This window comes from Apium graveolens, chromosome 9 (assembly GCF_009905375.1).
Source record: "Apium graveolens cultivar Ventura chromosome 9, ASM990537v1, whole genome shotgun sequence".
Taxonomy (NCBI): Eukaryota; Viridiplantae; Streptophyta; class Magnoliopsida; order Apiales; family Apiaceae; genus Apium; species Apium graveolens.
This window is the reverse complement of record NC_133655.1, coordinates 20,022,278-20,037,063: the sequence shown is the minus strand read 5'-3', so window position 1 is coordinate 20,037,063 and position 14,786 is coordinate 20,022,278. Positions and strand designations below refer to the sequence as shown.

General features: G+C 35.5%; 1 protein-coding gene across 1 annotated transcript; it reads left to right on the top strand.

Moving 5' to 3' along the window:
- The first annotated feature begins 4,646 nt into the window (after window positions 1-4,646).
- LOC141685085 (uncharacterized) lies at window positions 4,647-5,096 on the top strand. The gene has a single exon (XM_074490211.1). It carries the CDS (start codon window positions 4,647-4,649, stop codon window positions 5,094-5,096), a length of 450 nt encoding a protein of 149 aa, XP_074346312.1.
- Window positions 5,097-14,786: the final 9,690 nt, after the last annotated feature.

Below are 14,786 nucleotides of genomic sequence, written 5' to 3'. Positions count from 1 at the left end.
TTGTTATACAATCTAAAACTAATTTTCCATATTCAAATAATACACAATTTTTAGGCACGAAGTAATTACTAATAAATCATTATTTCAATTTGAAATCAGACACAATTATATTCTTATTCTGGTTGAATTGATTTTCATTATCAAATTCTTAATCAGACATTATTTTAGTTAAAAATCAACTACGACTAAAGTATGCTATTATACGTTAAAATTAATTTTCATAGTACATATTATACAATTATAACAGATTTCACATCCGATCTCGAAAAAACTTAAAAATAACTGAAATCAATCAAGAATATACCGTTATAAATTTTGAATCGATTTTATAATTTAACTTTGAGATGATAACTTTATATATATATTTAAATGATTTTAATCTCTTTTTTATTATGTTTTGCATTATTTTCGATATTTATTTATTAAATTTTAATACTTTATCGTAGAAAAATAAATATTTCATAATCTTTAATGAATATGAAGGAAAATAGTTGATTCTGGAGCTATATCACACAAAAATTCAAAATAATAAGTCTACACGGGGTGCATATACATTTTGGGTCGTATCTTAATTCAAAAACCTGATTTTGATTATCTTGCGGACAACGCGAAACTTGTGACATTTTCTTTAATTCTAAGTCCATTAAGAAAATTCCCAGTTGAACATCCTAGAAAGTGAAGTCAAAACTCAACTAAGAATTTTAATTAAGAATCTTATTCAATTATTCAATTATGAATACTTTTTTATAATCAATTTAGAATATAAAATTGCTTTCTTTATATTAGAGAGATGATCACACTTTGAGGTGAGATACATATTATTTTACACAGTCCTGGAATAATATTAGGATTCTATATGCACACTTACTTAGAAGAAGTCATGGATTTTCTTCTGATGACTTAATTGAATATTACAGTTTTTCTTATATGGATTTATTCTTTATTTTTATTAGTTTAATTATGTTCCATATCTTTTGTAGATGTTTCAATTGTTTAATTATTACCTAGTAGTTCTAGGGAATAAGAGCGGAAGTCATGTTTACACTATAATATTGACATGATTTTCACGGTGATTTGATTTGTAATTGATTAGATTTTAATATTTAATTTGTGTAATTGGCTGATATCAAATTAAGTGTTTGTAAATACGGGTATAGATCGAGAGATTTTAACCACTATAGGTACATCTATGATTAGCATAATTGAATGTGAGTGCATGAGCATCATTTAATTTCTTAGAGCGTTAATATTTGAGGGAGATTAACAATTGTTTAATCTGCTGACTAACTGAATTACTAAAAGTTATTAACGTGTAAGTGTTGTGCAATACATGTCTGTACTTAACAAGACTAAGACATCTTGACAACCCTAAGGATAAGTTGTATGATAATCTAAGTTTGTATTCTGTAATTGTACTACTTGAGTCTGTAAAAATGCTAAGTAGATTAAACTGGAGGATTTTTCTGTGAACAACCATCAAGCTAAGGAATAAACCCTGGAAGAAGATCAAATCCTGATCATGCCTCAGAGAGAAGTGTAGCAGCTTGGATTTGAATAAAACCGTTCTAAGAAAAATATTCTAAGTCAGATATCGACAAGTGACAGATCAAGCAATATCGAGAAATCTGTCGAGAAGTCCAAAATGACTTATAGAGAAGCCCTAAGAGATATCGATAAGTCAATATGCATGTAGAGATCTCAGATATCGACAAGTCAAAAAGAACATATAGAGAACTGGAGATATCGAAAAGTCATTTCTTCATGTAGAGATCTAGAGATATCGACAAGACAAATCTTCATGTAGAGAACTAGGGTTGTGCATCCGGTTCGGTTAACCGAAAACCAAACCGAATAACCGATATTTTTTCGGTTCGGTTAACCAAAATATGAAATTCGGTTCAGTTTTCGGTAATGATTTTTTAAAAAATCGGTTTTTCGGTTTTTAACCGCGGTTAACCGAAAACCGTTTAAAGTAATCGAAATTATTTATATGTAATAATAATTTATTATTTATATATTATATGTACTAGTACTACTATACTTTCTTTCTGTACTTCACATTTACAAATTACAGTCTATACACTACACTTCTACAGTACAGACATAACATAAGCGAGTAATGGATTTGAAGCTACCGCCTACCGGACACCGGCTACCGGCGTCGACCTCCGATCCTCCACAGTCCACACACTACCGGCGTCGATTATACTTCTGAGAAGTAAGTACTTCAGTTTATACTTCAAATTGGACTGTTCGATTTGGGGATTTAGGGATTTCAAATTGGATTGAAGATATGATTATTATCTTGAAATAATTGGGTTTGTTTTGCTTATGTTATTATCTTGAAATAATTGGGTTTGTTTATTGTTTTGCTTATGTTTATTCAGTTATGAATATGATAGTTGATCAGGTTGTATTTGAATTGAATTCGTATTTTTTGACAATTAAGAGTTGTACAGTATATAACTTATAAGAGCTGGAGAACTTGTGAACGTATGTTTTATTGTGTGAATCGGAACGACATAATATATTTGCCATTAAGTTTGCTTGTTATGAAGTGCAAACATATTTTAAATCATTCTTCTTTTTAAGTTGATAATGTAGCAGCCTTGGAAATTGTGGTCACACTAACAGTGCACTAGATGCAGCATGGAAAATATACTGTTGCTGCAGATTGATTAATATGTAGTATGGATTTTTTCTCTGTTATTTAGTTAGGATTTTTATTGTAGATAAAAATGTGGATTTGCTAACACATTTGTAAGAGCTGTAATTCTTTGGTTAACATGAAGTAGAAGTACTGTGCTTCTTAGTTCTTACAGATTGAGGCCTTCTGTCGGGTAGCTTGACATATCATCCTGTAAAGTTTTGATTTTTACTTTTTAGAGCTGATTTTGTTTATTTTGTATGTATAAGTATAAGTGTATAAGTATAGTCGTTTGTTATAATTTATAAATGTACCGATTCAGTGATTCTTTTAGTCTCTGGACTGATTCTTTTAAAGTAAGTTGCATACATTTTTATACTGGTAAATTACAGATTGTGAAGATTAAAGCTAATGTGGTATGTGGTCTACTGGTCTGTGTATTTGCTTCATCATCTGGTTCACCTTTAGATCTGCAGTGTGAAGTATAGTAAAATGTTGTTGCATTGTGATTCATTCTTATGGTATAAAAGATCAAAAGTCTGGTTCTTATGGTATAAAAGATCAAAAGGCTCAGGCTCATCTAAAATACTTTTTGAATTCTTTCTATTTTATCCTGAATTCTATCTATTTTTTCATACAGACTTGCAGGAGAGCAGTGCAGAAATGCAGAAATGGAGATCTGGTCTCTGGAGTCTGGAATTTGGACTGGAGTCTGGAGTTTTATCACCTGCCATTCTGCCAAGTGCCAACTGGCATTCTGCCAAGCAATATCACTGCAATTTCCTTATATTTCAAGACTCATTTAATATTAGCCAAGTTGTTAAGTTTTGAATGCAAATTAATGTTATGAAGCATCAAAAACTTGTAATTCTGTTTATTTTAAATTGTTGCCTTTAAACTTAAATTCTTTGATTGTTTTTTGGATAAATTTAGCCTATTCTTTTAAAATTCGGTTTTATATTTCGGTTTCGGTAATAACCGATTAATTTTTTTCGGTTTCGGTTTCAAACCGAATAAGTTTCGGTTCGGTGTTCGGCAGAGTTTTTTCTGGTAATTCAGTTTCGGTTAACCGAATAAAAATTCGGTTCGGTTCGGTTTTAACCGAATACACAGCCCTATAGAGAACTAGAGATATCGACAAGTCAAAAGCCTATGTAGAGAAATGGAGATATCGACAAGTCATTCTACATGTAGAGAACTGGAGACCTCGATAAGTCATTAACACATGTAGAGAACTCAAGATATCGATAAGTCATTTTACTTATCGATGTGTGACATCTCTACAGAACAAAAGAAATCTCGACAAATTACTTCATAATTCAGAATACAGACAACTTGAAGATTCAAGATTATCAGTCAACAAACAATTATATCACTGAATTGGAAAGACTACAAAAGCAGCATGAAGAATTCAAGATCAAGGGCTAAGATTCACTGGATAAAAGAGGGTCACATACCTATTAGATTCTACACATATCTGCTAACACTGGAAATGGAAAATGTACAAAGTAGCTTTAGAAACCGTGTTAGTCTATTTTAGTGCAAGTTTTGTAATCCCGTGCATATTGATTTATAAAGCATTCACGGGTCCTTTGTTTAGAAATACAAAAACAGATCTAAAATAATCTTGAATTCTCTCTCAAGAATTGTAGCTGAGTTCTTATTTTTAAGAACACAGATTTATAGCAAAATAAATTTGATTTTAATAAATCAAGTGAGTTTTTGATATTTTCTTGTGTATTTTACATTAGTACATTATCTCTGCAAATTCATACACATGTCTTGTTCTAAATAACCAAACACTTTCACAAGTTAATTAAAATTCGATAAAACACATTCACCCCCCCCCCTCCGTGTTGCATTTCATACCTAATAAGTGGTATCAGAGCAAAATATGAAAGTAAACAGATAAAGATCTTGGAAGTATGAGTGCACAGAAAATCACTAGTGTCAAGTTCCTATCTTTGACAAGATAAACTACACTCTGTGAACAAAGAAAATGATGTTGTTCATCAAGATTGCCAATCCAATGTACATTGAAATTCTTAGACATGGACCCTTTATTCATATGAAAAAGATTCCCGAGTCAACAGAAGGAGACATGGTCATTCCTGCACACTTTGGTCCTAAAGATCCATCTACCTACACTGAACCTGAAAAAGAAAAAGTTGCACTTGACAGTGGCTTAGAACTCATACTCATTGAGTCCCTTGATAATGTGATGTACAACAACATTATCAATTATGAGTCTGCTAAGCAAATTTGGGAGAAGATTGCGATCTTGTGTGAAGGAAAAGAAGAAGTGAGATCTAACCAAAGAAGGATCTTGGTGTCACAGTATGATGGTTTTATGGAAAAACTAAAAGAAGGCATAACTGAAGTTTTTGAGAGATTCAACAAACTAGTAAATGACTTGCAGCTTCATGACAAGTACTATGAAGCTGAATAAATAAACCTGAAATTTTTGCTCACTCTTCCTGATCACTTGGAATAAAAGATCTCTGCAATAAGAGAAGGAAGAGATTTAGGGAGAATAACCTTGGAGGTTTTGTATGGAATTCTCAAAACCTATGAGCTGGAGATGATGCAGAGAAAGTCCCTAAAAGTCAGTCAAGGACATGTTGTGGATGTGTCAAGTGCCTTGATAGCTAATGACAACAAAGTGTCTGAAGATGAAATAGAACCCCAAACTCAAGTTATATAAGCTGTTGAGCAGAAAACAAGGAACCTAAAAAACAAGTAATTTTAGAGCTGGAAGAGGATGGGTTATACACTCTTGATGAGTTGGATGAAATGGACCAATATATGGCTTATCTAGCAAGAAAATTTTCAAACATCAGAGTGAAGAAGCTTAAATATTTCAAGGGTAAAGGCCAATCATCCTTCAACAACAATTGGAAAAACTCAGTTACATGCAACTGGAAAAGCTGGCTACAAGTCAGGATATGTGGACATATCAAGAATAAGGTGCTACAATTGTGATGAACTTGGTCACTTTGCCACAGAATGCAGGAAGCCAAAAAAGGTGAAAAAGGACAAGGCTTATTTGGAACTGGAAGCTAAGTAAAAAGCACTTCTAAGAAAGCAGCCGGGAAAAACTTATATTGTTGAAGGTAAAAGTTGGGGTGATACAGATGATGGAGATGAGAATGAAGAATTTGGAAACTATGCTCTAATGGCTTTGGAGCAAGGAGAATCATCTGTATCTAAGTCCGAGGTACCTATCCTAACTACCATTGATTTAAATGTTGCACAGTATAAAAAAAACTGTTAAAAAGATGAGTGTAGAAATGTTTCACATTTATACAAGCATGGTGGCAGCCACTGAGGAAGTGAGTAGGCTGTCGAAAAACTAATGAAAAACTTGAGATTGAGAAACAGGAGCTAGAACTGCAGCTTGTTGGTCTTGAAGCTTCTAAGCAAGAAAATGAGTATCTCAAGAACAAGCTTAAGTGTGTTGGAGAAGTAGAAGCAGTTTTAAGGGAAATAATTGAGAAAAATGATTTGAAGCTCAAATCATTAAAAAATGCATCTCAGTTAGTTGGTCAGTATCATGAGATGCCACCAGATTGAACTTTCTCATGAATGAAATGACAGCCAAGCTCAATGTATTTGGTTCGAGCATGTTGAACAAGGTTAGAAGCAATATCAATTATTGTTTGATTGTCACAAAACACAGAAATGGGACTAGAAAAAGTAACATGCAGATCAGCTACTAAATACTTGAGCCACATCAATTTTATAGTAATAGAAGCTAACGCCTTATACTCTGCTTCGGCAGTACTCATAGAAGTAACAGTCTGTTTCTTAGAAGACCAAGATATTAAAGCTGAACCAAGCGTAACACAATATCCAGTGATAGAACTCCCAGTAGTTGTATAACCTCCCCAATCACTATCACAATACCACTTTAAAACAAGATCATTAGAAGAAGGAAAAAATAAACCCAAACCAGCAGAACATTTCGGGTATCTCAAGACTCGGAAAACTGTGTTCATATGCTTCCCTCTTGGTGCTTGCATAAATTGACTGAGCAAATGGACCAAAAAACTAATATCAGGTCTTGTAAACATTAAGTAAAGAAGTTTTCCCACCAGACTTCTATACAAGGAAGGATTGGAAATTAAAGGCCCAAATTTATCAGAAGCAAACAACTTAATATGTTGATCTAAAGGAATCGAAAGAGGTTTAGCATCTAATAGACCAACAAGAGCAAGCATGTCAAGAATAAATTTCTCTTGACTGAGTACAATCCCTGCATCAGTTCTATTAACTTCCAACCCTAAGTAGTATTTAGCCTCACCTAAGTCTTTACTGCTGAGTTGATCATAAAGAGCTGTTTTAAGAGATTGTATAAAGGTGACACTATTACCTGTGACCAATATGTCATCCACATAGACCACGACAATGGTAAAACTAGATCCTTCTGAATGATTAAACATGGAATAGTCAGCCATGGATTGAGTAAAACCATAGTCAAGTAGTTTAGAAGACAATAATGTATGCCATTCCCTAGAAGCTTGACGAAGACCATAAATTGATTTTACCAATTTACAGACCAGATTAGAAACTGAAGAAGATACTTTATAACCAAGTGGTAAGTCCATGTAAACTTCTTATGTAAGAAACCGTGTAAAAATGCATTATTTATGTCAAGCTGGAAAACCGACCAGTGTTTAGAAGCTACCAATGCAAAAACTAATTTGACTGTACCACCTTTTGTCACAGAGGCAACAGTATCATGAAAGTCAACTCCCTCTTCATAGGTATACCTTCTAGCAACCAAACGTGATTTATACCTTTCTACTTCACCATTAGCCTGATATTTGATTTTATAGACCCACTTACATCAATTAATTTCTTATCAGGAGGCAAAGGAACTAAAACCCATACTTCAAATCATCAAATTCTTTATCCATTGCAGAAATCCAATGTAGATCCTTAATGGTTTGATGAAATATAGTAGGTTCTGGACTATGACTAAGCTTAGCAAGAAATGTTGAGTGTGTGGGAGAAAAAGAATGACAAGATACAAAATTAGCCATAGGATATTTAATCACAATTGAAGCTTTTGATTTACCAGTCTCAAAATCTGACCACCGGTTTGGTCTTTTCCTTTCTCCAGTAGAATGTCTACCAACAGGTTGCTCAATGTATGAAGGTAAACTAGTTAGAGTATCACATTCAGGTGGTAAATTAGTCCAAATATCAAGAGATGATGACTTAGAACCATTAAAGATGTGATGATCAGAATCTGCAGAATCATCAAGACATTCAAGAAGATGGTTATTAAGGGAAAAATCTGAAGGTACTCCAAAAAGATGTACATCTTTAGATACTAATGGAGGTTGAACAACCTGATTTCAGATAGGATAAGGAATATATTGTGGTACATGAGGGGGATATTCAATCCAATTTTGAAAGAAGTGAGGATCATTAGATGTTGAAGTATGGGTATTATTCAGAAAAGGAAACACTGTCTCATGAAAGACCAAATGTCTAGAGATGAAAGTCTGTTTAGTATTTAAATCAAGAAGTTTGTAACCTTATGACCATGAGGTTAACCAAATTTTACCAAGAAGTTTGGTGAAATTTTATCAGAATTATGAACTGATGCATAACATAAGCATCTAAAAACCTTAATGGTGTCTAAGTGGGAGGAAATTTGTATAGAAAATTGAAAGGTATTTTATAGTCCAATACTAGAGTAGGTAATCTATTGATCAAGAACGTGGCTACTAAAATGCAGTCACCCTAGTATTTGATAGGTAACCCTTCATGAAATCTAAGAGCTCTGTCAATTGATAAAAGTTTTCTATGCATACCATTATGGGCAGATGTATTGACATGAGAAGCTTGCTGAATAATTCCCTTTTCAAGTAAAAATGATTGAAAATTATGATTAAAGAACTCTATCCCATGCTCACTTCTAAGTTGTTTAACAGTAGTGTGAAACTGGTTTTGTACATATATACATAAATGAGTCAAATTTTGATATACATGTTGCTTAGTAGGTAGAAGAAAAGTCCAGAGGGCTCTAGAATGATCATCTACTATTGTAAGGAAAAACTTACAACTGGAAGTAGTTTCATGTGCATATGGACCCCACTAATCAACATGCATAAGATCAAACAAATTTGCAGCATGAGAAGAACTCAAAGAAAAAGACAGTTTTGTTTGTTTAGACAATTGACAAATTAGACAAAGTTTATTACATTTTGCTGAAATGTCATCAGATATAGCTGAGATTTTACATAGCACAGGGGTAGATACATGTCCTATTCTCATATGCAATAAAGCATTTAATTGTTGTTTAGACACTGAATTAAGACTAGAAAAATGATAAGTCCATATGATATAGTCATGATTTCACTTTACCAAGTACAATAGTACTCTTCTAGTTATGGACCTGAAAAGTGCAGTGATCAAGGAAAAATGTCACTATACCATGAGTATCTGATGTCCATTTTGGAACAGATATATGATTGTAGTTAAAAGTAGGTACAAACAACACATTATGTAGTGTTAATTTGTCATGAAAATAGAAAGATCCCTTATGTTTAACCATATCATGAGATCGATTTGGCAAGACTATATGAATGGGTGTACTTAAAGGTACTATGTTATGTAATAGTTGAAGTGAGTAACACATGTGATCAGTCGCCCCTGTATCTATTGACCATATATGTGAGCTTCTAGATGTTTGCACAAGATTAGTATAAGCTACAGCCATACCTGTCATATGCTCCTCATGGCTGGACATTTTCTTGCCAATACCAACAAAGTTAGTCATCATTTGACTCAACTGATTGATTTGTTATTGCAACTGATTGAACTGCGAGTTAGATTGATCAGGATGAACATTTTGTGAGCTGTAGAAGAACTTGTAACATTTACAAGATTAACTTTGGGAAAATTTCTGAACTTTCCAACAACTGGAGAATTAGTCATACCAGGCTTTTCTTTCCTTTTCCAATTTGGTGGATACCCAATCAACTTGTAACCATTCTCTTTGGTGTGACCATTAAAATTATAATAGGAACACTTGAGACCAGATTTTGATAGATTACCAGTTGTAGTTCCAGACTAAAAATTTCCTCTATTAGATGGAAATCTTTTGTTTGCTGAGTCTGCAGTTCCACCAGTCACAACTAAATTAGCAAATGGATTAACTGTTGTAACATTATTCTGATATCCTTGTCGAGTCTTCTCATCTTGTTTTACAAAAGCATATACCTGAGACACGGTTTGAAGATGATTCATCAATAGAATTTGGCCTCTCACAGCTGCATTTCCATAAGAACTGTAATAGCTTTTTCTTCTGATCTCTTTCAATCTGTACCTTGTATGCTCCATAAGTACAACTAACATTTGGTTTTAAAACAACATATTCATCCCACATAACTTGAGCTTATGAAAATAAACCTCTAATGACTTATTTCCTTAATCTAGACTGTGAATATCCTTTAAAACTTGATAAATCATGTTGCCATTAGTTCTAAAAAACCTCTATGTCAACTTTAACCAGACTTCTCGAGCAGTTGTGACATAATTCAAACCATCACTAATCTCATCGACAACTGAGTTCAAAATCCAAGTAATCACTAAATCATTTACTCTCTCCCACTGTGCCAACAGTGGAGAATCTTCTGAAGGTTTCCCAAAAACTCCATTCATAATCACAAACTTGTTCCTAGCATTTAAAGCTATTTGCATTGATCGATTCCATGAACCAAAATTATCTAGACCTACTAGTTTCGTAGCTATCAAAACGAGGCCTGGATGATCATTATTATGTAAAAATAAAGGATGTGAATTATTGTCGATGAAATTTGTGCTATTCCGTAAATTTACTCCATCATGGGTATCTTTCGCTACATCATCATCCTCAGGAATGAGATTATTTTTATTAGCACCAGTACTGTTACTAAGTCCTTGAAAAACATTTGCAAAACTGTTATGCACCATGATTATAGAAAACTAGGGTTTCATCCTCTCAGTCTTCAAAAGCATCTATTAAAACGATCTCAATCGATAATCAACAATACTATAGTGGTATTGATGAATCAACACAATCTAATTGTGTAAAAACATTGAAAAATTGAAAAAAAACTCAACAAAATCGTAAATCTAGGGTTTCGAGATCGATCTCAATCAATATCTCCTCTTAATCAATTGTAGATACAAAATGAATAAAAATTGTTTACCAGATCGCACAGACGAAGATAAGGATCTGATATTGATGACGAATAATCATGAGCTCTGATACCATAACAGATTTTTGTAAGTGCGTGTTGTGTGTGTTTAACAAAATGTAGAAGAAGAAAAAGAAGAAAGAAATGAACAAAATATTATATCAAAAACTTAAGCTCTCAAATACAGAGGAATGAACTATTTATAAGCATTGCTACGGTCAACTTAACTAGTCAATGTTGTCTAACTAACTCCAAATGGAATGTAACAAACTTTTATTAAACTGTGCTAATATTGCTAACTCAATATTAGCTTTATGCCATGGGTTCATATTGATAGTAGACACTACGTTAGAAACTTGTGTCATATTCTTATTTGACAATTGTCTCATTAATTTGATTAAGTTCCCCAAAGTAGCTGATGATGCCCTTGACACTAATTGTGCGGTAAAGTAGCGAATGGGGCGCGGTGAGGTCGAAGAGGGCTCTTCCATTATTTGTATTATCTCTGTATATAGAGACATAAATTATGTGCGAGAAAGGGCATATGTGTATAATAATGAGATCAAATCATGTGTATATTTTTGTGCAAGACATGCCTATATATAACAAGATTGATTCATATTGACAGCCCTAAGGATAAGTTGTATGATAATCTATATTTGTATTCTGTAATTGTATTCCTTGATTTTGTAAAAATGTTAAGTAGATTAGACTGAAGAATTTTTTTGTGAACAGCCTTCAAGCTAAGGAATAAACTCTGGAAGAAGATTAATTCATGAGACTTGTTCACCAAATCTTCTAACCCTAATCTAATTCAAGGCAGTCTATGCCTATATAAGGGGCTTCACCCCACAAATTAGAACTACATTTTTTGACTTGATCCTTGGCAAACAACAAGGTATGTAGGCATCTTGTGAAGGAAGATTGAGTCACGAAGCACAAGAGCAGTCAAATCGAGCCTCGAAGCTTACGAACCTTAGCATTAAATACACCCTAATCTTTTACCCATAACATTTGGCGTCGTCTGTGGGAAAGCATAACAACAACCATGGTGAACACACAGAGCAGAAACAACGCCCCTGAAGGAATACCAGCTGGAACGACCCAAACGATCTCATCAGTTGTGGAGATACCCCTGCACTCAACCTATGCCTCCACCCAAGAGGGTACTCTGGTAGGAGCCACTGAGCCTCAGCCACAAGGGACGAATCTCCCAGCTCCTTAAAGGACGATCCCCAATTTCAGCAGCTGCATGCACCTGTGAATTCTTGACCCGTTGGTATGAATACTCAATGATCGTGGCCACTAACCCTCCTACGGGATGCCCTTATACCCCGAGGTTGGGGGGAGTGGACACTCTAATCGGAGTGAAGCACAAGGGCGGACGCCCCAATATATATGTGGCTTGGCTCCTATTCCGGAGGATCAAGAATTCTTTGGACCTTATACTGATAGAGATTTCGAGTCATCGGATGACGATGTTGCTCCAAGAAGGAGGCGTGTTGGTAAAGAACCAATTTCTGATACAAACCAGCGCCCTAGGAGCACTCAAGAGACGAGTCTCCAAGAAGTCCAGGAGAGAATCAGGGCTCACGAAGCTGAGATCCAAAGGCTGAAACGCGACTTGGAGACACACCTGACCCAAAGACCCCCACTTGCTCCGAGGCGGAGAGATCCTCCTCCAATCATAGACCTGGATGGTACAATATCAAAAAGGGTTGCTGCTCCAAGGGCCGATCCAAGTGATCTTATGCCCCTAGGAGATCCTGACAACTCCACCATTCACTGAAGAGATAATGAATGCCCATATTTTAAAGAAGTTTAAGATGCCCACCATCAAGGCATATGATGGTATTGGCGGTCCGGTAAATCATGTCAGGACATTTTCTAACGCCCTGTTGCTACAGCCTGTGAACGATGCTATTAAGTGTCGGGCTTTTCCTCAAACCCTGTCGGGTATGACTCAAAGGTGGTACAGCCGTCTACCTCCAAACTCGATTGGATCCTTTAAGGATTTGAGCGAAGCTTTCATTAAGCAATTCATCAGTGGAAGAGTACATGAGAAAAGTTCAGCATCTCTCATGAGCATCGTGAAAGGAGCAAAGGAGCCCTTAAGAGACTATCTGAACCGTTTCACAAAGGAAGCTTTGAAGGTCCCAGATCTCGACGATAAGATAGCTATGATAGCATTGCAGCAGGGAACTAGAGATGAATTCTTCAAGATGTCCTTAGCTAAGAGCTCCGCTGAAAGCATGTTATAGCTCCAAGATAGGGCTGAGAAGTATATCAAGGTGGAGGAAAGTATAAGGAAGACAGTGGTAAACAACGAGCCCACTGGTGGCAAGAAGCGAAAGACCGATCTAGAATATAATGCTAGGGACAAGTATCCTAGAACCGAGTAAGACGTTGACTCAATCCCGAAGAACCAACTGTTGTTGGACTGTCAAAGAACTCAAGGAAAGCTTATACTAGAGAAGTTATGCACATAGTGAGGGAAGCTCCGAAAAGGGCCAAGACAGGAGTAGCAATGGTGTTTGATGATTTCTACTTGGAAAGTGTCAAGTTTCCCCATGATGATCCCCTAGTCATAACACCCATAATAGGGAACAGTCCGGTGAAAAGAGTCCTTGTAGACAAAGGAGCATGGGTGGGCATTTTACTCTATGACACCTTTATAAGGATGGGATATAATGACTCTCAATTAACTCTGACATATATGCCGATATATGGATTTGCTAGATTCGAATGCCCCGTGGAAGGGATAATTAAGTTGCCTTTGACTATAGGTCATGAACCAAGGCAAGCAACACAGATGTTGAACTTTGTGGTGGTAAAGGCCGGTTCAACTTACAATGCAATCATGGGAAGAACAGGAATACATGCTTTCAGGGCAGTCCCCTCTTATTACCATTCAGTGATGAAGTTTCCCACCCGGAACGAGATTGGGGAAGAGAGAGGAGATCAAAAGATAGAAAGGAGTTGTTATGTAGTCTCCCTTAGGGCAGATGGAGTCGGGGGGCGGGTTTTGCCTATTGAAGATCTGGATATTCGTGAGAATGACGAGAAAAGAGGAAAGCCAACAGAAGCCTTGATTCTGATCCCTTTGGCTCCCAAGAATCCCAAGAAAGTGACTTTCATTGGAGCATCACTGGAGGAGTCCCTTATAGGAAAGTTAGTGAGTTTCTTACAAGAGAATAGTGATGTGTTTGCATGCTCGGCAGCTGATATGCCTGGCATAGACCCGAAACTGATCACTCACAAACTGAACGTGGATCCAAATCGAAAGACCGTGAAGCAAAAGAAAAGAAGTTTTGCCCCTGAGAGGCAGGAAGCAATCAATCAAGAAGTAGAGAAGCTCTTAGAGGTTGGTTTCATTGAAGAGATATATTTTTTGGAATGGTTAGCGAATCCTGTAATGGTGAGGAAGGCTAATGGAAAATGGATAATGTGTGTGGATTTCACTGATTTGAATGATGCATGCCCAAAGGATTGTTTCCCGTTGCCAAGGATAGATACACTGATAGATGCAACTGATGGTCACGAGATGCTAAGCTTTATGGATGGATTCAGTGGATACAATCAGATCAAGATGCATAAGGATGACATCCCAAAGGTATCATTCATTACTGACTTTGGTATTTTTTGTTATCTTGTTATGGCATTTGGTCTCAAAAATGCAGGAGCTACCTATCAAAGGTTAGTAAATAAGATCTTTAAAGAACTTATTGGGAAAACTATGGAAGTGTATGTAGACGACATGTTAGTCAAGAGTCTTGTAAAGACTGACCACATTACCCATTTGAGGGAAACTTTTGAGGTCCCGAGGTACCATAAAATGATGTTAAATCCTGCAAAGTGTGCTTTCGGAGTGGGATCTGGAAAATTTCTGGGATTGATGGTCTTCAAAAAGGGAATTGAGGAAAACCCAGACAAGATAAAGGCGA